Raw genomic sequence first — 22938 nt, forward strand, 5'->3', positions numbered from 1 at the left:
GTTAGCGTGCGAGACCCCGAATCGATTAGAGCCCCAATCGGGGACAATGAGTTATGTTCTTGGGCAAGACTATTAACGCTCACAGGCAGTGGCGGATCTAGGGGAGGGGCCCGGGGGGCCCGGCCCCCCCCCTATTTTGGGTAAAAAGAAGAAATGACAGAAGGAAGAAAAGCCGGCAGGGCAAGTAAAACACAGCCGCCCCCACCCCCTTAGCTCAAGGTCTGGATCCGCCACTGCAGTGCCTCTCCAATCAATCAATCAATCAATCAATCAATCAATCAATCAATCAATCAGTCAATCAATCAATCAGTCAGTCAACTTTATTTAGAGAGGGTGACACATGACAGTATAAACTGATAAACTAGTGGCCCTCTGTGCTAAAACTCTCCACCCAGATGTATAAAATGAATACCTCTGGAGGTACACCTGCGATGGACTAGCATCCCATCCAGGGAGGAGTAGAAATATAGTCGCTTCACCCTACTGAAGCTACGCTTCACTTTGAATTACTTTTTAATAAAGGTCATGGTATTTTAATTAACATTTCTGTTCAGTTCTTGTTCTTAAAATCATGTTAACACACACAAGAGGTTGGCTAGAGCTCACACTCAACTGAAGATCAGCGAAGCAGTTCGGATAAATACTTTTGGAGGGCCTCTACAACGAGAGTTTGGATAACACTGGAAAGTTTGCTGGAAGGTTTTAAACCAATAGAAATCGTACGATTCATGTAGTGCATACGACGCCCCGTGCAGGATTTTTCTCGTGCGGCGTTGTACTGATTTTAATCTTGTGTCTTTGCCATCGTCCCTGTTTTTGTATGGAAAGCGCTGCTTTGTATACCTTCCCTCGATGACATCACATTTCTCTTCAATCTTCAAACAAAATGCAAAAGTTTTTCCCTCAAGATCGATGAAAAAGGAACTCTCAAAAGTTGCTTGTGTCGGGAAACTTTCGCAGTAAGAAAAGAAGAGTATAAAAATACGTTGGTGTACAATATTTATCACCGCTGTTTGTGTTGTATTTCTAAACAAGCTACAATGGCCAAAGAGCAAGAGTTTATATGTGACTTTTACCACATTGTCACTCTTGTTTCTCTAACAACGGGGTTATAATGCGCTGATGTTTCGAATTCAATTCCCGGGTGTAATTTCAAAATTTGTTGGAAAACTTTTTCAAAGAATGCAAAAAAACCCGCCAAGATAATTCAAAGAAAGGAATTGAAAAACTGGCTCAGTCTCTAAGCTTTCCGGGAACTATGTAGCAAGTTTATCAGGTCTGTGTAGAAATTCGCATTGGATCTTGGCCCCTCGTATTTAATATTAAAAACTTCCACGTACACAGAAATCGACTGAAAACTGATGCACAAGCATATATTAAAAGAAGTCAAGGTCACAAAAGTAATATCTTTATTATCATGAATTAAACACTCTAGTGACCTCAGCAAGAATGATGTGAAAACCTCTCACCTATAAAACTATGGCCCGTGTTTTCTGGGCTCGATCGCTAATTTCGCAAAAAATGTCCACCAGATTTTCTTATTGCCGAGACCATTAATGTACGGCTTTACATTTGAGTTCTTCGCAGGTTATTGTCGAGAACATACCATGGAATATTTGTGGACTGTACAACAGCCGTATCTCGGCCGTATTACAGCTGTGGTCTGAGCGCAGCAGCCGCTGCAGAGCGGATTTAGTTTTATCCTTTTTTTTATTGTGACTTAATGGCGTATTATTTATTACAATACATACATACATATATACAACCTTTATTTATACACGATTAACAAATTTCAAACCTAACAAGCTTGTGGGGTTGTGACGTGTACTAGATAAAAAGATACAAATGCTAAGAATAATTAAGAAGCTACGATTAAAGGATAATAATCATTCTTATAAAAGATATAATTTTGTCAAATTAAGTCGATAGTTAAAAATAGATAAAATTCTCAGATCTGTTGTTGATTATTTGTGGGGTTAAAACACTAAAATTAAAATCCTTAAAAGTGCGACAATTAACAACATTTTTCAAAGAGGATTTCACGTCTGTGCACTCTAGTATCGATCGATCCATTTGATCGTCCTGTAGCGTTCCAGAGAACAGCCCCTCTATAGGAAATGGAGTTTTGAATGTATTTGGAGGCAAAACTAGGAGCTATCAGCCCATGCTTCAGTCTTGAAGATCTGTTGCCGTCGAACAATCAACTTGCAGGGGAGCATTCCGTGATAACCCTTGTAAAAAAGTTTAATTAAGGAACAATTTTACAGATGTGTTATAGTGTTCCACTTAGCGGTAGCTAAAACGTCGACCGTTGGCATGTCCGGTGAAAATCCAAAAATAATTCTAACAGCACGGCATTGCTCTCTTTCCAATGTTTTAAATAACTGTGTCTGATTAACCCCACCCCAAAGGAGCATCGCTTAAGTAATGGATGGCTGGATAACTTTCACGTAAAAAGACTCGCTCACATGACTGGGTAGAAACTTGTATTTCTTCAGGAGGCTTAATTTGTCCCCATGATGCCCGCCCCTGTTAGCCTACGCTATACGCGGGTACTGTAAATTGTAACTTATGGCAATAAATAAACTGGAATAATAAACTGTCGTGCGACCACACAGTGACTGTTTGCGGTCGAGTAGACTTGTTGCTGATTGTTTAGTACTTAGCCATTTAAGTCGTACTTTCAAACTTGTTAACTTCATGTAATGCAGGTGGAATACATAAGGTAATAAATATGTACTAATAAATATGGTCATGTTGCAATGTCCAGGTCCAGTCTCGTTCCCAGTGCCACTCCAAAAGAAACGGAGGTTCTGGGAACGATCTGGGCCAGGCCGCTCTGCGCATGCTGCGCACATTTCGACTGACTGGCATCTGTCTAATGGGGTAATATACATTAATATAAATTATTGGAAATCAGGAGCCATAATCAGGGGAAATTAAATTTACTTTGGCAAACTTAGGCCTCTTCCACACTAGGCCGAAGATATTTGAAAACGCAGCTATATTTCTACGGTTAGGCCTACCGCCCACACTATAAATCCGTCACGAAAAGAGAGCTTTTCGAAAACGCTCTTCCGCAACGGCCGGAGGAGTTGGAAAACGCCGGTTTCGGGTTTTAGTGTGGGCGGAAAACCTTTTGTGAACGGAGCTTTTCGAAAACGATGGCGTCACGATAAGCACGGGATATCCCTGCCCGCGTTTTCCTCAAACACAAATCCACAAAATGACCCACGATTGTTGCGTTTTCAAATTTCTCTAGCGTAGTTTGGAAGGAAACCATTTGATGTATTTTCAGAGTTAAAACGCCAGTTTAAAAATTTATCCGGCGTAGTTTGGATGGGGCCTTAAAGGTCCTTAAAGAAAAGATAAAACTGTTAGAGGCTGTGAAATGTGAAACTTTAGCAGGCACGATTGGAAAAAGTTATAGCGAAGCACAGAAAATTACATTTTCGATTCAGACCCATGGAGTAAAGTCTCAGACCATGGAGTAACTCTCAGACCATGGGGTAACCCTCTAAGAGATTTTCCCCAATCCTTTTGACTTCTGAACTCGGCGTAGTAAACATATCTTAATTAGTTCAGTTATGGTATTCGTTTTATATTTGTGGGTAAATTTTGGAATTATGTTCATCATTTAGGATCCTCCTCAAGGGGTCTTTTCAAGATGGCGGAGCTACATTGGACACTAGCGGCCAAGTACAGGAATTGCATCACACTAAAATGTACTCCTGTTAACCTAAATACCACCTTTGGTTAGCCTGATCAGCACTCCAGTAAGCCTGGGTAGTGTTTCGGTTAGCTTAAGGTAGCACTAAGTCGGGAATGATTAGCTCTTAAAAGGGTGCAATTCTTGTATTTATATTTCGCTGCACGTCATTGGACGACTGAGCTGTGAGTTTGATACGAGATGGGTTACATGAACTAACCAGGCACGTAATACCGATTTGGAAACAGTCATCTCATTAGATATACCCAAACAGCGCGCATGGAGTAATTTCTTTATTAAAAAACAGTCACGAAATATTGAGAATCGTACTAATTTTGTTTTGCAAAAGAAAAGACTGGAAGACGGTTATAGTCGACCATGCTTTTTAGCCTACACTATATGCGGGTAATGCAAATTGTAATTTGCGATTTTTAATGGAAATAAATTAACTGTATCGATAAACTATAAACATTGTATAAATAAACAACAGCCTCCACTTGGCGCGAAAATATTCTCAGATATTTGTCCGCGGACATCATGATCTGTTCCGAGAAACGAACAGTTTTCCGAAAGCGAAGCTCGAGGAAGACTGTGAGCTTTGAGGAACGGATAGTGTCCGCGGGCAAATAACGGAGCATATTTTCGCGCCATATGGAGGCTATTGTGATTATTATCCTTCAAATATTTTTTGCAACACGCGCGGTTTTGTTCGAAGATTGAAGAATATCATTCGGCAAGAGACCATGAGTTCAGTCATGTGACGCGTTTAGACCAATCGCGTGCGGGGGAAAATATTTCTTGGATATTTATAATGGCTGATAATCACCACGAGAGGATGAAGAGAAAAGAAGAGTGAGGTCTTCATATAGACCTTATTTTCAAGGTTATCCTTTTCGGTATCCCTCATGAACCCAGTTCTTCCCCGGATAATGTTACCATGCGTGAATATTTTCGTGAAGGATTAAAATCCATGTTAAGTCTGTTAAGCCGCTTGAGCTGGTCACGTGAGCAAAAGTCCCGTCACAAGATTGGCAATTTCTAGACCCTCCTGGGATTTCTGAAACTGAAAGTGATATAAAAACAGCTTTAGAGGCAGTAAGGCCTATCGGATCACAGCCAAACGTAATCAAAGGGAGAAGGTTGGAGGCGCGTGAGGGCGATTACGCCTCTCGTTTTCTCCTAGCCCCATCAGGCGTTTAGTTAGTTGGGGCGCAGTGCGAAAAACGGCGAGCGAAAAAATGGGCGAGAAGCGCGGCGAGAGAAAGCGAAAAAAATCATTCTTTCGCTTTCTCTCGCCGCGCATCTCCCTATTTTTTCGCTTGACTCTTGATATTGGCCACTCCTGAAACTATTCAAGTTGGTGTGATACAAACAGAGGCTTAAACTCAATGTCGACTTTGCGTTCAAACCAAAACGCACTTTTTTTTCCCGTCACTGAACTTCGCCGTTATAAAGGGAAGTCACGCAACTCTTCTCCCCACGTGGAGAAGCACTGCGTGACAACCATAAAAGCGGCTGCGAAGGAGGCCCAGATCGCAGCTTTTCACAGGATATTATTGTGACCCCCTATATTTTGTCAGGTTGCCCAGTATACAGCTGTTGAGCCAGTTTTGTCTTTTCTACAGAGGTATATAAGGTCAAATACAATGCTGAAAGGTATTGCGGGTGTTGGTAGTTCATAGCGTCTCAGCGTAGTGAAAGGAGAAATCCTTGGTTATATAGTTGGAGTAATTGAATCTAACACGCCCTCTTATTGGTTGATATGGTTAAGTGGCAATCGCTAAATCTTTATGCCTCCCAGTGGGCAACAATTAAGCAATAAGCTCTCAGCTCTTCCACTAACGATTACTTTGCCTTCATCTTGCCTTATGACTTTACACCAGCTATATAACAAGACACCTAATTTCTGGTCTGTTGTGAAACAGTTAGTTTTGTTTTCCCGAGAATCCAGGCGTGGATCCAGGATTTTTCTTAGCAGGGGATGCACCACTAAGGAATGGCATAATTGACTGGTGAGGTAAACAAATTTTAAAAGTGAAAACGAAGAAGGCTATATCTCAGGGGGTGAGGGGTGCACACTCCCTGCACCCTCCCCCTAGATCTGCCCCTGGACTCTCTCTGTTTCCCGAGACTTTGTCTTCAATCAAGCAAGAGCAGAAAACCACTACCTGTGATACCTTTCAACACTATCACAACCTTCCTGGAAAATTTGTTTTCATCTTTTCTGCTTTTAAATAATGTTGTCACCACAACATGACATGTTAGGATCAACTCAATGAACTATTCAGGATAGGTCACAATGACATAACCTGGCAAATGTGATGCCCCCCAACACCTCCCTGCTTCATGTCCCACCAAGGTAATGAGACCCCAAGGGTTGCCCCCTAAGGTTAAGAGAGAATCCACCAGAAGTTTGAGTAACTAGTGGACAAAAACTTAGTACCAACGTTATCTACATTGTATTGCAACCTTCTATGTGACTGTTTTAAATACCTTCTCAAAAGAAATCATTTCTAACAATACCAAATGTCAATAACAAAATTAATGTTGAAGTTCATATGAAACACTTGAAAGTACTAGTGAAATGAAAATGGTGAAATTTTACCTATGTTTGCTCAATTTCTCTGAACTTTGAAATTTATTTACTCAACTTCCATGGGAAATTGTTTTCGGTGTTATTTCAGGCAAATATTTAAATCCTTAGCTTTCAGAAAATGAAAAAAGGACTGTGATATACTTAAAATTATATACTTAAAATTATTCTGGTACAAGGTTTTTGTCCACTAAAAGTTGAAATTGCTCAATTTCCGATCGGATTTCCTCTTAAACAATTATGAACCAGTCATCCACCACATAAAATGTTTTAACATTTAATTTTCTACTTTTCACAGAAATTATCTCTTAATAAACTGTTTTAAGTCAAGGAGAACAACATTAAGTATTTACACAACATGCAGGTTTATGTTTAAACCTTGACCAACACTTGCAAATACATAATCATTTTTAAATCTTTATGTCACAACTATAAAAATAAATCAGCGGGGGAGGGGGTGAAACCCCTTCCTTAAGTTTAAGGCCCAGTGGAGTGAATTTACATTGAGTACTAATTTATGTGGATGTTTATTTAGTTTTAAATTTTACTCCTATAACAGCATTACAACCGTGTTGCTTAATATATGTACACAAAACAACCTATATTTACAAAACTTTTGTTCTAAGTGATAATATTGGAGTTTTAACCGCTGTTAATAAAGGGTAGATGATGACGTATCGAACTGTTTGTCTGTTATTAAAAACATTTATTTGAGATTCGTGGCTTCATTTTAATATTTACGATATTTTTACCTTAAGAGCAAGAACAATACGTGTACTGAATTCATGGGCAAGGAGGAAAGTCAACAACAAGAAAAAACCACTTTTGAAAAAAATTCCTTTGAGCAGGATAATTTGGAAAACTATTCTCAGTCATAAGTAATTTTTTGACAAAAGAGGTACAGCGTCAATTCTATAATTCCTTTCAATCACTAAAATTTCCTGTCATGTTCTTCAAAGCTTCCAGAACAGACATCCACATCACGAAAATATAATTCATTATCAAGTACCAAAATCCAACCTTGCAAGGGAAACCCCCAGTGGAGAGATTCCCATATTAAAAGGGATGGGGGCACTTGTCATACCTTTTAGGGGTTAAAAAGATGTTTTAGTTCCACTTACAATGTTCAGCTTTAAAAGGTCCTCAGTAGGAGCTTTTGTGGTCCCTTTTAGGCAGGAGCCCAGGAGCCCCTCCTGCTTTTAGGGTATTGAACCGAAAAAATATGACAGGAGATGATGTGTTGTTTACAATTGCTACCTCTTAGGGGTTCTTTTCAAAATTTCTTACGAGCATCCCCACCCTTTTTACATGGGAATCCACCCCCCCTGGGGAGGAAACCTTGCAAGGTTGATCTTTCAAAAGTACTCGACAATTATAAGAACTTGAGTCTAACCTAAAGTTCATGTGGATAAAACCATTGTGTGTCAACTATCTATCATCTACTATCAGCCATCAGTAATAAGTAGCTGGAGGTCATCTCCAAAGAAGAGAAGTTTTCTCATTTCTCCTAAGTTTCTGAGCAAGATTAAAGAATACTGAGAAGACTAAAACAAGAAAATTTACTATTACAAGACTAAAAAACCTCAGAATTGTTGAATGAACTAATGAGCATGTGTGTACAGGTGCAACATTAAAAATAATGAGTACTTAGTCTGTGCACGATTTTGCAACAGAATGAAGTTTAACACTCCTCAATAAACAGTATGAAGAAAAATAGCTTGAAACTATTACTTGAACTGGAAATTTAGAATTCTTCAAAAGCAATATTACATTATTGGGTCTTGAATTCTACAAAGCTAATAATGTAATTGTTTATTACCCCAATATCGACTTAGGTAATACATTTTTCTGTAACACAATGTCAACATCAGTTTTTCACTGCTGTAAACTTGATGCAAGAGGAGCCTTTGGTAGTCCATAAAAACTAACTCTTGTTAGTACATTTCTTCTGAAAAAGTTGCTTGCTGCTATTTCAGATTTCAATCGATTTTTGTTTAGACCTCAGCAAATGCAAAATGAAAGTTGACCAAATATAATTTAACCTTTGGCTGTGACCTTATATTACTATTTAGTACAAATCTGCTAGTGTTCTATCATGAATGCCATTCTCTTATTGGCTACCTGAATCACTATCTATTCTGTTGTAGATACTGAGGAGCCTAGCAGTGGGTGCTTGTTAACAAAATGGCAACCACTTCTCAGCATTTTTGAAGTGTCTGCGAAGGGGATTTAGATTAGGTTTTGAATGACTGGTTGATTTACACGAAAACATTGAGATTACACACTCTTGATTTCTATGAATCATAGCTGACTTGAGCTGCACTCCATACACTATCACATGATAGAAATCTTGAGCTCATGATCTAATTGTTAAATAGAACAACCCAAGCTTTCCAAAAATATTCCTAAAAAACTGATGGCAAAAAAAAAAAAAAAAAAATGCCCGAGAAAGATAAACCTTGAGATGAACATTTGCAGTGATGACTTTATTTCTTGAAGAAAGTTATAGTTCAGTTGTACAATATACACTGTACAACTTGGTTTCAAATCTTGTCATATTTTCTACAAGAGAAATATTAAAACCAGAACAAGTATATGAAATTCCAGTGTCTCAGAAACTAAGACCTAGGAACTAAGACCTTGTTGTTGAGATTTGGAGGGGGTCCTAGGTCTGAGTTTTTGGGATTCACAGGGGGTCTACGGTCTTAGTTTTTGCGATTTGGAGAGGGTCTTAGTTCTTGGTGCTTAGTTTTTGAGACACCCTGTGAAATTCTGAAAACTAAACATTATTCATGAAATATTATTTCATCCTAGACATGAAGTAGATTAAATGGTTTTATAATATTGCATCATTTGATTTCTTTCAATAATCGCTTCATATTTGGCATCACAAATGCCTCTTACCTGGAGCGTCCTCTATAACATATTTTACAATATTCCTAATAAAAACCTACCATTTTCCATTTGATTTTAAATATACACAGTTGGAAAACGTGAATAAATGAAGAGCAATATTTTAAAGTTTATTTCTCTTAACTAATGAATCTTTATGTAATTCATCTGATTACCCTTCACTTTTGTCTAATATATAATATGTGTGCATATAAATTAATGTACAAGTACATTACTGGCTTCCACTGCAGTCTCAGTCAATAATAGTTTCCTAAAAAAATGAAAAGAAAACCAAAACTTTAGTGTAGGTCAGTAAGTGGAAGGTAATACAGTCGAACCTCCCGTACGTGACCACCCAAAATGCTATGCCTGTGTGGTCCCTTATGGGAGGTGATCACTTACGAGAGCTAAGTCAACCATATTCAATTAAAATTTTGCCTCATTAGCATATGGTAACTGCAGAGACTTACCCCATGTTTTACCCCTCTTATTCACGTGAAAAATCGGTTTTGGGAAAAACTCTGTTACTTCTCATTAAGAAATTTCCGTCTCTTGTACTACCCAGGAAAGCAATAATGTCATAACACTTACTACGATTATCAGTTGAGTAAGGCGGGATGAATGTTTGGTCACCAAGTTGGTCACCAAGTTTGGTTTCTGTTGGTAACAACATCAACAGCCGTCGGTCGCCTGTCGCGTCGCCTACAATTTTGCACGCTTTGCTGCTAATTGACGTCAAAGCCGGACAAGTTGCCAACGGATACGGAGCCAGTTGCTCGTGACAACAACACGATTTTTACGTTAAAACTTGGTGACCAAACTTTCGTCCCGCCTTACTCAACTGATAATCGTAGTACGTGAGGTTAAAAACAAAAGAAAAATTTCAAACTTTTAGCTCTAAAAGTGGTCGCGGTCGCTTGCGGGAGATGGTCGCTTACAAGAGGTTCCAAATATAGTGATTTGACTGGGAAACTTTTGGAGGTGGTTTCAACCAGAGGTTCAACTATATGAAAAGAACGGGGCTTACATTGTACCCTTTCACTTAGCTAACAGAGATTTTCACAGTCTGTTCTCAGTAAAATGGAATTCTCCAAACTAAAACCAAAGGAATATGTAGAGTTCGGTTGAGAGAAACTGGAGTATATGCTATCATTTGAAATAAGAGAAAACCTATTTCACCTGTGTACTGAGAATATAACACCACAGAAAAAGCTCATATAAATAATCACATTTTCAGTACTGACACCATCTTTTCAATATTTGTAGGACACAAAAATACCTCTTAAAAAACTCAAATTGTTAGTTACATACCCCAATGTAAAAAGACCGTTCTGCCTGAGAGACCAAGGCTAGTGGATTTTGCGGTCAGGTTACCAGATCCTATTCTTTACTTGCACAATGAACAAGTGAAGTTTTTTGGTGTAAAATATAGGAAAATTTGAATTACAGAATTGCTATAAGAGGTCAAAGAATTGTCTTAATATTAATTTTTAATTAATTAATTAATTAGACTGTCGGGCTGGTAGATACCCCACAAAGTCTTTTGCACATCCCTTTCACAGCAGGTCTCTGAGAAGTTCCCAGAACAAAAATACAGCTGTATGTTTTGGTTTGATTTGTGCTACAAAGTGTTCCATGATAAAAGGTGCCAGAAAAAGAAAGAAAGAAAGAATGAAAGAAAACAAACCCTGATTCCATCGCAGTTATAAGATCCACTTTCAGACATTGGATCCTGCAACAGGAAAATTGTACAACTAATTAACTCCACACATCAGTGAATCTATAACCAGTTGCACGATTTCTTGCATTGGTTTCATTATGAGATCAGACTCATTTCTGTTTCTGGGTCGAGAGTAGTTTCATTGCTTGCTACAAGACTATTTCTGTCACTGGGTCTAAAATTTGAGTTTAAAATTACTTTTGTCAAAGGGGTCAGCTTTGTTTTTATGTTGGGTTCAAAATTATTTTTATTACAGGGGCCAGAGTTCTTCAGCTGCCAAGTTCAAACTTATTTTCATTGCAGGGGTCAGACAGGTTTTGTTGTCGATGGAAAATTTATTTTAATTTTCTTCTGCAGGGGTCAGACTAGAGATTATGTGTTTTTGGGTTAAAAACTATTTTCTCAAGAGGTCAGAGTTCTTTCTTTGTTGCAGGGATCACAGTTGTTTGGTTTCTGAGTTCAAAATTACTTTTGTTGCAGGGATCACAATATTGATTTGATGCAGGTACTTTTCTGCTTGATTACAAAGACAAATTATTACTACTAATAGCAAATTAAATATAAAATGAACTGCTGGTAAATCTAAATTATAGTTCAACATTAAAATAATACTTATGGCCTTTCACACTTTGTCATGAAACAAAGGAATTATCAGTTAAGCTATTATTTCTGTTTTGAACAAAGCAAACATAGGATACCCTCAGCATTTCTTGACCCATTTTTCCTTGAAAATGGAGCGCAAATTAACGGAACAAATACAGGACACTGGTTTTCAATTTAACTGAAGGTTACATGCAAAAATTCAGACACTTCTGAACAAAACAAAATTGACCTAAAATGGTACAAACTTCCATTTTGCACCAATACCTTCAATTATTGTAACAAATTTGAAGGCTGGAACATCGCAATGATACATACCGTTCTCCTTCCAGTGAGGAGGTATGTGGTGATATGACCTTTGCCTTTCACTGGAATGGTTCCGCGACGTTCAAACGTGAAGAATTCATCAAGAAGTTTCTTTGATGCCTCACTGACCTGTATTCTGCCCTTAACCCCAGTTGAGTCCATTCTGCTTGCGATATTCACAGTGTCGCCCCATATGTCATAAAGAAGCTTTGTCGAGCCAATCACACCAGCAGTAACGGGTCCAGCGTTGAAACCCACCCGTAAGAGAAACTCGAATCCGAGCATGTGCTCGTTAAATCTGTCTACTACCTTGATCATTCCCAGGGCAAATTCAACAAGCTGCTTCAAATGGTCATAAGGATGGGTATCCTTTTTAACACAACCTTCTGGGTAAAGACCCGCTCCAGCCATGAAGGTTGATCCGTTGACTGTCTTGATTTTCTCAACTTGGCTGAACTGAGTTTTATCTGACAGAAGATCATCAAAGTCACCAACAAGTTCATTCAAGACTCTGATGCACTCCTTGCCTCCTTCAAAGTTCTCCTCGTAGAAGTCTGAAAAGTTCACTATTGATGCAAAAATTACTCCAACATTCTCATAATTGCGAGAATAATGACTTGACAGTTTCAGTGCATCTGCAACGTGTTTGGGAAAGATGCTTTCCAGCAGCCAAGCAGCTTGCTCTTTGTGAGTTTGTGCTTTGCGTTTGTCTTTTGCGGCTTCCTCATCTCCACTGAAGTTACGGCGCACACTCATTTCTAGCTGACGGTTTAATACACACACAAACACCAGGAGTAAACCAATGCATATCATAATTTCGGGGCCTAAACGGCCATTTTTCCGCAGTACTTCATCAGGAGTGCCCTCAACAACTGGTTGAAATGCACAAAAGTTATCATAATTTAGGAAAATAATGTAGGCAATAGAAAACACAGCTGCAAGTCCAGTCTTCATCCATGATGTGAGTTGAGTGAAATTAGAGAAATGTAGCAATGCAACAGCGAAGATTAAAGAGTAGAAGTCTCTTGCTCGCGGATTAGAAAGTTCCCCGCAGTTCATAAAGTTTGCAAAAAGTGTTCCCATGGGTAGACACATAAGAAGCGCTCCTATAAGATGACTAATGAACCAGCCGCTTATGTAACCTACAACGCTGTTGACACAAGCTGAATACATTTGGGGAAAGGCACGGGCAACTGTCAAGAAAAACAATGTTATTTCTATAAGAAGTGAGATTGGAGACAAGATGATTACTACTATCTGTACAGGCTGGTAGAGAGGGAAGCCCAAAATCATAATGACAAGGTATATAATGTTAGAAAGTAATACATCTATAAAGAAGTTGACTCTGGGAGACGCAAATGTGGTGACAGAAGGATTGAGCAAAGTGCAGTCCTGCCCTTCATTTTGATATCTTCTCTCAGTTTCTTTGTCATGGAATTGTAGTGTACACTGATTCATCGACCTGTGGAAATACTCATCACCAGCTCTTTCTTGACTCATCAAGCTAACCAGCTGCTGGTCATTGTTTGTACGAAGTGTGTCCCTCATTAATGCTTCATTGAGCGACAAGCCCAAAACTTGTGAAGAGCGTTGGTCTTCGGGAACTCTTCCATTAGAATCTTCGTCATCATCGTCAGATTTGATAGAAGTTCCAGAACAGTTACTATAATATTCCATTTCAATGACATCATGTTTGACTTTGAGGTTACCCTTCAGGACCTTGGGACCATTGTCAGAGCTTGATTCACCTTGACTAGAAATGTTTGAGTCAGAATTGAACATTACATCCGATGACGTGACCTGTTCGGAGATCTTGACATGTTTCTTCCTTTCTTGAGGACTGCTGTGATGAGAAGCATTCATGGTGACATTGATAGAATTGAGGTTCGTGGACTTCTTTCCACGACCACTGGGATGAAGCAGGTTCATCGGCTTTTTCATACCATTTTTACGACCGACAATAAAGTACGTCTTGATACCTTCCAAGCCTTGATAACGTGAGCTTGCATTGCCATCCTCCACAATATAGTGACCAGCAAGAAACTTCAATGTTGTTTCTGTGATGTGGACACGTCCAGGTGATCCAGCTGTTTCCATACGATTTGCCAAGTTTACGTCATTTGACCAAACATCAAACTTAAAGCGCAGCGTACCAACTATGCCACAGAGTACTGTCCCTGTATGGACACCCACTCGCATGTCGACTTCATTCTTGGTGTCCTCATCAAACTCCTTGATCTGCTCCAGCATGTCCAGTCCCATCTCCACACAGTTGAATGCATGATGTGCAGTTGCTTCTGGACATCCAGCGACACAATAATAACAGTCACCCAGAGTACTGATTTTCTCACAATTGTTGATTTCTGTGAGGCGATCAAAACGCCCGAAGAGATCGTTCAGAAGCCTAACCAATTGCTCAGCGGATTTGTCAGAGGACATCGTGGTGAAGCCGACGATGTCCGCGAAAAGAATACTGACATTTTCCATGCGATGCATTTGAAACGGTCGGAACACCATCTGCCCTTTGTTGCGGCGTTTCTTTTTGCCATTAGAACTGTCTTTGGGATCTTCTTCGGTTTCTTCGTCCAAATGAAGCAGTTCTTTCGCAACAAGGTCCGGCATTACCGATCGTATCATCTGCTCTTTCACCTGTTTCTCGATTTCTAAGTCACGGCGAGCAACGACGCATTGACCGACCTTCCAGAAGGTGCTTCGTTCACGAACCTGGGCCGTGAAAAAGATCTGGATTCCAAACAGATGGATGCACATGTGTAAGATAAGGCGGCAGATGATTTCTAGCGGCCGGTTGCCGCTTCCCTTTTCGGAGATGACCACATCAGAGAGGACTTCATGAGCGACGGAAAACGCAACTGTCATTAGAATGCAGATGTACAAATGAAGCGAGTGGATCATGGTATAAATCAGCATGATCACACAGGTACACATGGAGAACCGTGCCGGGTTCGTAAGAGCCTTCGGAAAAGCGAAAAGAGATAGTTCCATGGTGATCAATAAAACAGACGAGAGCAGTGAAATTAAAGATGCACATTTCTTGTACAATTTGCTGAATTTAGTAAACAGTATCAAGGCGATGACCAGTGCCAAAAAAACCCCGTCTCCGATCAAGATCTTGATGCCTTCATCTCTTCTCCAAACCGCAAAAAAAATCCCCCAAGTGACACTAAGGATGCAGACATACATTAGCGCGCGGACCAGACGCCTTTGATTGTGAGCGGTAAAACGCTGGAACTCTTCTTCCAAGATTTCCGAGTCGAATGAGGGCTTCCACCACTGAGAAGAAGCTCGCTCAAAAAACAAGGGAATACAGCCTTTTTTCGGCCGCGTATCGACCTGCGAAAAAGATCGCTCCTTCTTCACCGTGGCGTACGAGGGCTTTAACTCTACGCTCATCGACTCCGGGTCGGTGCTGATCGAGTATCCAGACCTTTCTTCGCCGGCCATTTCAGGGTACAAGAGAAGACAGCTTGCTTTTCGAGGCTTCCCGGTGTTGATCACCTCTTCGAAATCACCTCGCTAGCACTTTCAAGTCATTTTTAAAGCACTCGGGACGTATCCATCTCTAAATACTATCCTATCTGACGGGCGTACTCCCTTTACAGCATCAGTACGGAATTCAAGGATTTTCCGAGCGAAAACTCTCAAACCAGCGACTGTAAACTTCATGTGAAGAAAACATACACGCTCCACTGAGACCTTTTTTTCCGAGGTGGCGTACATCACGTGATCACTAGCTACACGTGATAGCGTTTCGTGTTGTCTAAGTGGTTGTCAGGTTTCCTGAGTTATTTCTGAAGGGTGGTGTTTGGCATAAAAGAACAGCCAGTTCGAGATGCGGTCTATTTTTAGCAAATTCTTCGCATTGTGGTCATGCATGCTAAACCACTTGTACTTTCGACGAAAACAAATAGGCTACTAATGGGTGGTTTCGACTTTCAAAGCTGAATAAATTAAACACCTGGGGTCTGTCTCGCGGGACAAGAAAGAGTTCGAACTAGGCTAGCAAACGAAAATGAAAAAAAGTAAAAGTTTTATCCCAAATCACTGGGTAGAAATGAGTTGATTTTAAATGTACTAATCAACTAGCCAAAGCCAAGGCTCTCAATGACATCTCTCAACAAATTTGAATCTACTAGCTACTCTATCACTTCCCCTAGTTTTGGTGCATGTTGCCTCTTTACGACTCGGGTTGTTGGACAAAAAGTTTGACTTCTGAAAAACCAGAATGACCAATTATAGGTCTCTAAGAAGGACAAGTCCATACAAAAAAAGGAAGAAAACAGTATTAGCTTCCCATCGTAGCCAGGGCAAGGCTGAGTTGTCCGTGTTATAGCTTATTATGGCTCTAAAGGCTTCCGTACGGACCCGGACGTACGAACAGGCCCGATCGCCGACCTGACTCCAAACAATACAGGGAACCACTCCCTTCAAATCAATTTCTTTCTTGACAAAGTACATTTACTCTCCGTAGCTGTGAGATGGCACTGTTACGTATTACTGAAAGAACTATATCATAATATGAATTCGAATGATACTGCTTTTATTTTCTTGACTGCTTGTAGTATAGATGCCGTGTAGATATCAGATTCTAGAGACGCAATACGTTTGTCCCATATATAGTTCTCTAGGATGCGGTTAAGCAGTATATACTGCCTAGAAATTAAACATTTAGTAATTGCGTCTGGGATGATCGTAAAAGTAGGGCAAACAAAATAATTCGCCTTTTTTCAGAGAAATCTTGACGATAGGAGCACTGAGGTATTTTGAACCGTCCCCTGAGGAAAACACGCAAAAGAACCCATTGAGTTTGACAAAAATCTTTGCAGAATATCAAAATTGTTGACACCAGTAGCCTTTTTTAGTCGCCGGTCCAAAATTCGTACATGGCGACTGAGCAAACAAAGTAATTGCTGGGAGTGATAAACAGATACTTACTTCAGTTACGCGAGCTGGTTGACTCCGTTGAACAGGAAAACTAGCCAAAGCGACAATAAGTACCACTTTGAGGAACATTTTGAAACCCTGCATTTTGGAACCTTCAGCATCTCTAGCAGTCAGAAATATATTCTCGAACATTTCCACGAATTGAATGTAAACACTGAACAGCGTAGCAACAGGTGAATGATACCTTCTACAAACATTGACAGAGTACGTAGCTTAGGTAATGAGAATTTTGATAACGGTGCGCTGCGGGGGATTGGGAAAGTTGGGGCCTTTACCCAACCCCACATTCTTAACATTAGCCCTATACTGATCTATACTTAGAACCCCCCGGGGGGACTTAGACCCCAAAGTTAATGGTACGGCAGATAAAAACTGATTCAGACCATCCTTTCGACTCGGCTACGGTGTTCTTGGTAAACCGCAAATTTATTCAAAGTCCCTTTCTTTCCGACATTTAACAATTAATTATTGGGCTAGGTTGAGCAAAATATCGTGATTTCATGGCGAGCAGATCAATTTCTAGCCAAAGCCGAAGGTTGAGGCGAATAATTGATCCACGCGGACACTAACAAATTACGATATTTTGCGAAAACCGAGTCCAATAATTGTTTTAACATTCAACCACCAAGTTCGTTTTCATAATTAAATCATTCTCTGATAGCTCAGAGAGACGATCTGTCATTTTTCAGCCGAAGAGCGTGGTTACAATTACTATTGTATAGTCACAACCTCTATTGTTTGTCGTTACAATTACGCATGAGCAGAATATTATTTGCAGCAACGCGTTTAGACGGTACGTACCACGCATGAGCGCGCGGTGGGCTCTCGGCCAATGGACCCGCCAATCCTTATTGGTGCGGTTTTCTGACATTGGCCTTAAATCAAAGGTCAGCTTAAGAAGAACTATTTTCAACATCCTGATATAAAAATACAGCATAAACAGGAAGCGTCAAAGTCGTTTTTTGGCTGGTTTTCATATATCGACGCAGGTGGGCCGCTGGAATCTTGTGATTATCCAGAAGAATACAACCTGAGGTGCTTCGTATTATAGGTAGCGATAGTTCAAAATCGATGATTGGTTGAGGTTCACAGTGTTTGAGCAAGAAGTAAAACGCACGTACACACAAGTTTTTTCTGTTTCCCTCTATCACACTGAAACACCTTGGCAACCGCGAACCACCATTACCCATAATACCTTTCGACATTGTCGCCTTCGCTTTTACCTCCCTGTGGGACAAACTTTCTCCAAAAGAAAGAGAGGAAACTCCATCAGCCGTAGAGGAGCTGCTTTTTGAAACACTGTTTCCAGAGACTATGCTAAACGATTTTACGCCAAAGTTAGAAAGGACAATTTTATTAAACAACTAGATTTCAAAACAACCTTTTGCCCATGTTGTGTATATTATAAACAGCCTAAATATAGGATCTTGTCGTTGCTCTTGTTGCAAGGAACGTGTCAAGCCTTCCGCTACAAAGCTTGATGGGACCGGAGAGCTTACGCTTTCACAGGCGGCGAAACTCGGCAACTTTTTGGAACTAAAAAACATACTCTTCCACATTTCCATAACTTTGAGTTGGTGAAATAATTTTAATTAAGCTCTTTAACTTTATTAAAAAATACAAAACAAACAGCGGTGATAAACATTTTAAAAACATGCATTTTATGAACTTGACGTTTCGCATGCTGGTCAAAATTTTCAAAAGTATAACCGTATGATACTGTCTTTAACTTTAATTACAGGAATTTACATTTTATGCTCAAAAAGCTACAAAAGAACAGCTACAATTTGTCAACAAAGAACGTGTCTTATAAATCGTGACCACTATAAAAATCGTTGATAACATTCGACTCCTAAATGTAGACTCTAACAGCACCACGGAAGTGTAAGCTTTCTTGCGCAGACGCATTTTTAAACAAAGTCAACGAGTTTGTTTGTCTTCTAATTTTCTTAGAACATGCTCACTCGCACTCACTTATCCTTATCGCCCGGCTGGGAAATAAGGCACGTAGGATACTCTATCGGTCAATATATACTCTCGTATTTTTTTGCCGAGAATTTTCCATATCCTGTTGGCTAAGAACAGAAATCAACACTGGCGGAAATGACGTCCGTTTAGTGTAGCCCCAGGCCTCCTCTTTGAACACCTGCGATGGCTGCCTGATTCTTTTTCACGAGAGATTTTTGTCGGCACAGAAAACATCTTGAAATGTTAGTGGAAAATATCGGCATGATCAAAATATTTTATTCTCATTTTTCACTGTTGTGTTATTTTATGGTTATTGAGTATCTCATATTGTTTTACTTGTGTCTCAGGTCGAAAGTAACTTTCAAAATTACGCTGACTTCGGATCCGAAATTACCATTCAAAGTGTATGTGAAGTTGATTTCTCTGCCGGCACAGTTAAACCTTCTGTTTGAAACGACTAAAAACCTTCAAATCGTTCCTAATATTCGTGTTTCATTCTTAATTAACAGCCTTAGTGTCCCAGAGGGAACGCCGTTCACAGCTGTGCTAAAATTTGCCGCAGAAGAAGTAAGTAATTCAATTTCAGTTTGTAGAAGATCGAGTAAGATATGGGTAAATTAAAATCGTGTAAAGCAAGCTGTTTATGTAAAAGGCAGCTCTTACGTAGACAAATATTGATCCATTTTATTGTTGTTTCCACCATTATATATAGTTCAAGGTACCTCCTGCTACAAGTGCCATAATTACAAACGGTGAGTTTTTAAGACTTTTCCTTTTCTTTTTTTTTTTTTGGTTTACAAGCTTTATATATATTCAGTTATTGATTGACTTTTCCTGTAAAGCTCATTGAAATGATCGTGGGCGTGTTATGCTTCCTCCAATAAAAATATCATTGCCACATTTGAAGTTAACTTATCGTGACTTATCGAATATTACTAATAACTTCCTTAGACTGATAAAAAACAAACGTTTCTTTCCCCCAATTCATCCTACAGCTCGAGTGATATCTGCAATTTGACCCCAACAATTTCCGTTCTAATGACACAGCTGTACCTTTTTGGTATACTGGCATCACATCAGGCAAGCTTGGTTGAGCCAGGGTTCATTTTCTTGGGGGAGAGAGGTGAACCAAAACACCTATGGCCAAATCAAGTGAGTCTGATATGCTGCTAAAGCAGATCAAAAAGGTAGAATTAAGTAATTGCTGTACCCAAGTTTGGCCATAAATCTGGCCAAATTAGGTCAGTGACTTGATATTAAATTGCAGATTATTATGTGGTTAGCTCTGCAAGCGGACAAGATAAACCAAATTCTGTACTGTGATTGGCTACCCGGGCAGGCAAGATGGCGATATCTTGACTGCACAGGACTACCCGCAGTGTCCTGCAAGAAACTAATTTCCAGAATGCCTTATAGTAAATCCTTTATTGACCAATATGGCTGGATATTGGCCTTGTTCTTTTTTTGCAAGGTATATATATGAACCTTGACAATGTCTCGGTCCTTAAACACGCAAAAAAAGGACTTGGCCAATATACAGCAATCTTGACCTCACGCTTGGTCAATAACCCGCATATATCAGGACAGTCCCGACATTACTAAATTGATAACATCAATGAAATCAATGATTAGTCAATGGAAAATCAGTTGATTAGTCCTTGATTGTTGCTAATGATCAATGAATAATCAATAAGCCCCAAAACGTTCAGTCATTGATTGTATTGAATAGTCTTTGATGACAAAGATAAGTCATCTTAAATCTTAGGCTTTACAAGTGCTAATAACAAAACACAGAGAACTGGCTTTGGAATATATAAACACAAAACCATTATATTGTGCCTGTTTAACCTGTGATGTCCAAATGACATTGAAATGGCAATGCCCTGGCTAATTTACAATTTTTTTTACAGATGGTATTGGAATAAACCCCTCACAAAGTGCAGGTAAAAACTATAGAATGATTCTCCAGACAATTTGAGATTCCCAAGTGGTCTGTACTGAGGTAGTTTATCCTTTTGCATGGAGCTACTTGGAGTATTTCTATCCCCCACCCCCTGAAAGGGATACTAGTCCATCACGGTTACCCTCAGCATTAAATTTGCCAGTACCCATTTATACCCCTGGGTGGAGAGAGACATTGCAATAGTTTAAAGTGTCTTGGCCATAACATGCTGATCTCAGCCAGGGTTTGAAACTGGACCACTAAACACAGTGTCCAGCCTGGTAACCAATAGGCCTCCGTGCCCCCCAATGGGGATGGTTGAAAAAGTAGGCTATTGCCCCCTCCCCCCCCCCCCTCTGAGTAAGAGCCTGGCTATCTTTTACTTGTACTGACTCATTTATGGTTTGTTGAATATACTTATGTTGAATTGGGAGGAAGTCTAATAATGTTATTTTCAATTTGAGCTAAGTTTATAGCAAAGCTGAGACAGGGAAAATACTCTGGTTCTCAGATGTCCATGTTCACAAATTATATCATTATATGAAAAGTGATATTGAAGTTTTAAAAAGAAAACATAGTGAACTTTTCTTTGCCAATATCTGAATTTAATCAGTTTTGGCAACTTGCATGTTCCTTTATTTGCTTCATAGGAAATGTGTTCTTAAAACATGGATCAGAGCTGAGGCTTATTCCAAGAGACCGTGTCGGAAGTTGGCTTATGACATGAGACAGAAGACACTGTGTTTAGACTTGTTAATAAATGGAATTAAAACAATTTTAACCTCATTGAAAAGTTCAATCTTCATGCATTTCACTTAAGGGAAGGCGTATCATTGGGTGTAGTAAAGAGCCTCTGTGATTGATCCAAACACCCAGGAGGCTGGTCCCAAAAGTGACAGGAGTTATTGTCACAATCTTTTTGAGGGAACGCCAACAGGACAGGGCTGACTTGTTTGAAAGCCAGTTAATGCTAACCCAGTAGTAAAAGTTAACCAAAGTATTAATTTTTCCTGTATAACAATGCTTTTGACTGCTTATGTTTTTATGTAGTTTGAGGGTGCATTCCTTTGGGTTTATCTGGATCAGAATCAGCACTGGTCCTGATCCAGATCACCCCAAAGGAATGCACCCTGAGATTAATTAAGCTCAAAACTAAAGGACAAACAAAATAAACAGAACACCCCACCGAAAACTACAAAACTGAAATCAAAACTCTCACTAATCCTGGGTTAGCTTAATTGGGCTTTGAACAACCAGCTACCAGAATCTTGTTTTACAGGCAGGGCTCAAATTATGTACCCCCCCCCCCCCCCCCCCAACTAAGAGATGACAAAACAACTGATATTTTCAGAAATTTTAATAGCAATTAGAGACAATTTCTTCCAACACATTCTGTGACAAGTAGTTTCTGTCAAGTTATTTTTGCTGCCTTTAGAAATGCCGAAAAAGGTACATAGGCTCTGGTGTTTTTTTGAATAAATACAGTGATGCAATTAGCCTTGGGAATGATAGTAAGTTCTCTATTAAAATATATAATTGTACTCTGTAATTCCTACTCACTGCAGACGGTCAGTCAATTTGCATTCAAGACTCCATAATCACAAATCCAAATCCAGGGACCAAAGCAAAAAGTCTGGATTATAATTTCATTGAAATGTCCAAAAATAATGGCTCAGATGATCTAGATTAAATTTTGTAATCCACAAATTGAACAAAGTAAAGAGTTACACCAAAGTCGGTTAGCCTAGCTGACAGTTTTGTAACAAGATGACAAAACCTTTGCCTCATCCTTATGTAATTTTGCTATCAACCATGGGCAAAACTGCCAGCAACACAGTCTAAAATCGAGTTAGGAGTTTTTGGTAAGTTTCCTAATTTCCTTACCTATAAAAACCAGACAATTCAATTTAATTCACATTCAATTCAAAATCTGTGATAATTTCTGCATTGGCAATGAAGTGCTACATAAACTGACACTTAAATGAATGAAGCTGATTTATTTTTTCAACTACTGAGTTCATTCATACAATGTAAATCTTATTACCTACAAGACGAAGTAAAAATCTCTCAAATTTAAGGTGTGACAAATGGTAAAATACAAGACTCACAAGGACACCAGGAATGAAGATCCATGTTTGAAAATCCCAAACTGAGAATTAGCCAGAGGCAGGGAGAAACATGTAAATAATAAACTTATGATCTCATCAACAAGGAGTCTAAGATTTCATGATAAGACCAAAGTTTCC

General features: G+C 39.4%; 2 protein-coding genes across 2 annotated transcripts; one reads left to right on the forward strand and one right to left on the reverse strand.

Annotated features, from left to right (window-relative positions):
• Nucleotides 1-8776: 8776 nt before the first annotated feature.
• Nucleotides 8777-16745, reverse strand: LOC145496744 (adenylate cyclase type 9-like). Its single transcript, XM_081476482.1, has 3 exons — nt 11833-16745; nt 10882-10926; nt 8777-9465 (listed from the first exon to the last, which is right to left on the reverse strand). Exons 1-3 carry the CDS (start codon nt 15280-15282, stop codon nt 9448-9450), a joined length of 3513 nt encoding a protein of 1170 aa, XP_081332608.1. The 5' UTR covers nt 15283-16745; the 3' UTR covers nt 8777-9447.
• A 1912-nt stretch (nt 16746-18657) lies between these two features.
• On the forward strand, nt 18658-22899 carry LOC145498261 (ubiquitin-fold modifier 1). The gene is made up of 6 exons (XM_081478160.1): nt 18658-18992; nt 19098-19154; nt 19260-19317; nt 19463-19502; nt 20661-20693; nt 21343-22899. Coding segments are annotated over exons 1-6 (267 nt in total). The 5' UTR covers nt 18658-18990; the 3' UTR covers nt 21420-22899.
• Nucleotides 22900-22938: the final 39 nt, after the last annotated feature.

Source organism: Orbicella franksi, chromosome 9, assembly GCF_964199315.1.
Source record: "Orbicella franksi chromosome 9, jaOrbFran1.1, whole genome shotgun sequence".
NCBI lineage: Eukaryota > Metazoa > Cnidaria > Anthozoa > Scleractinia > Merulinidae > Orbicella > Orbicella franksi.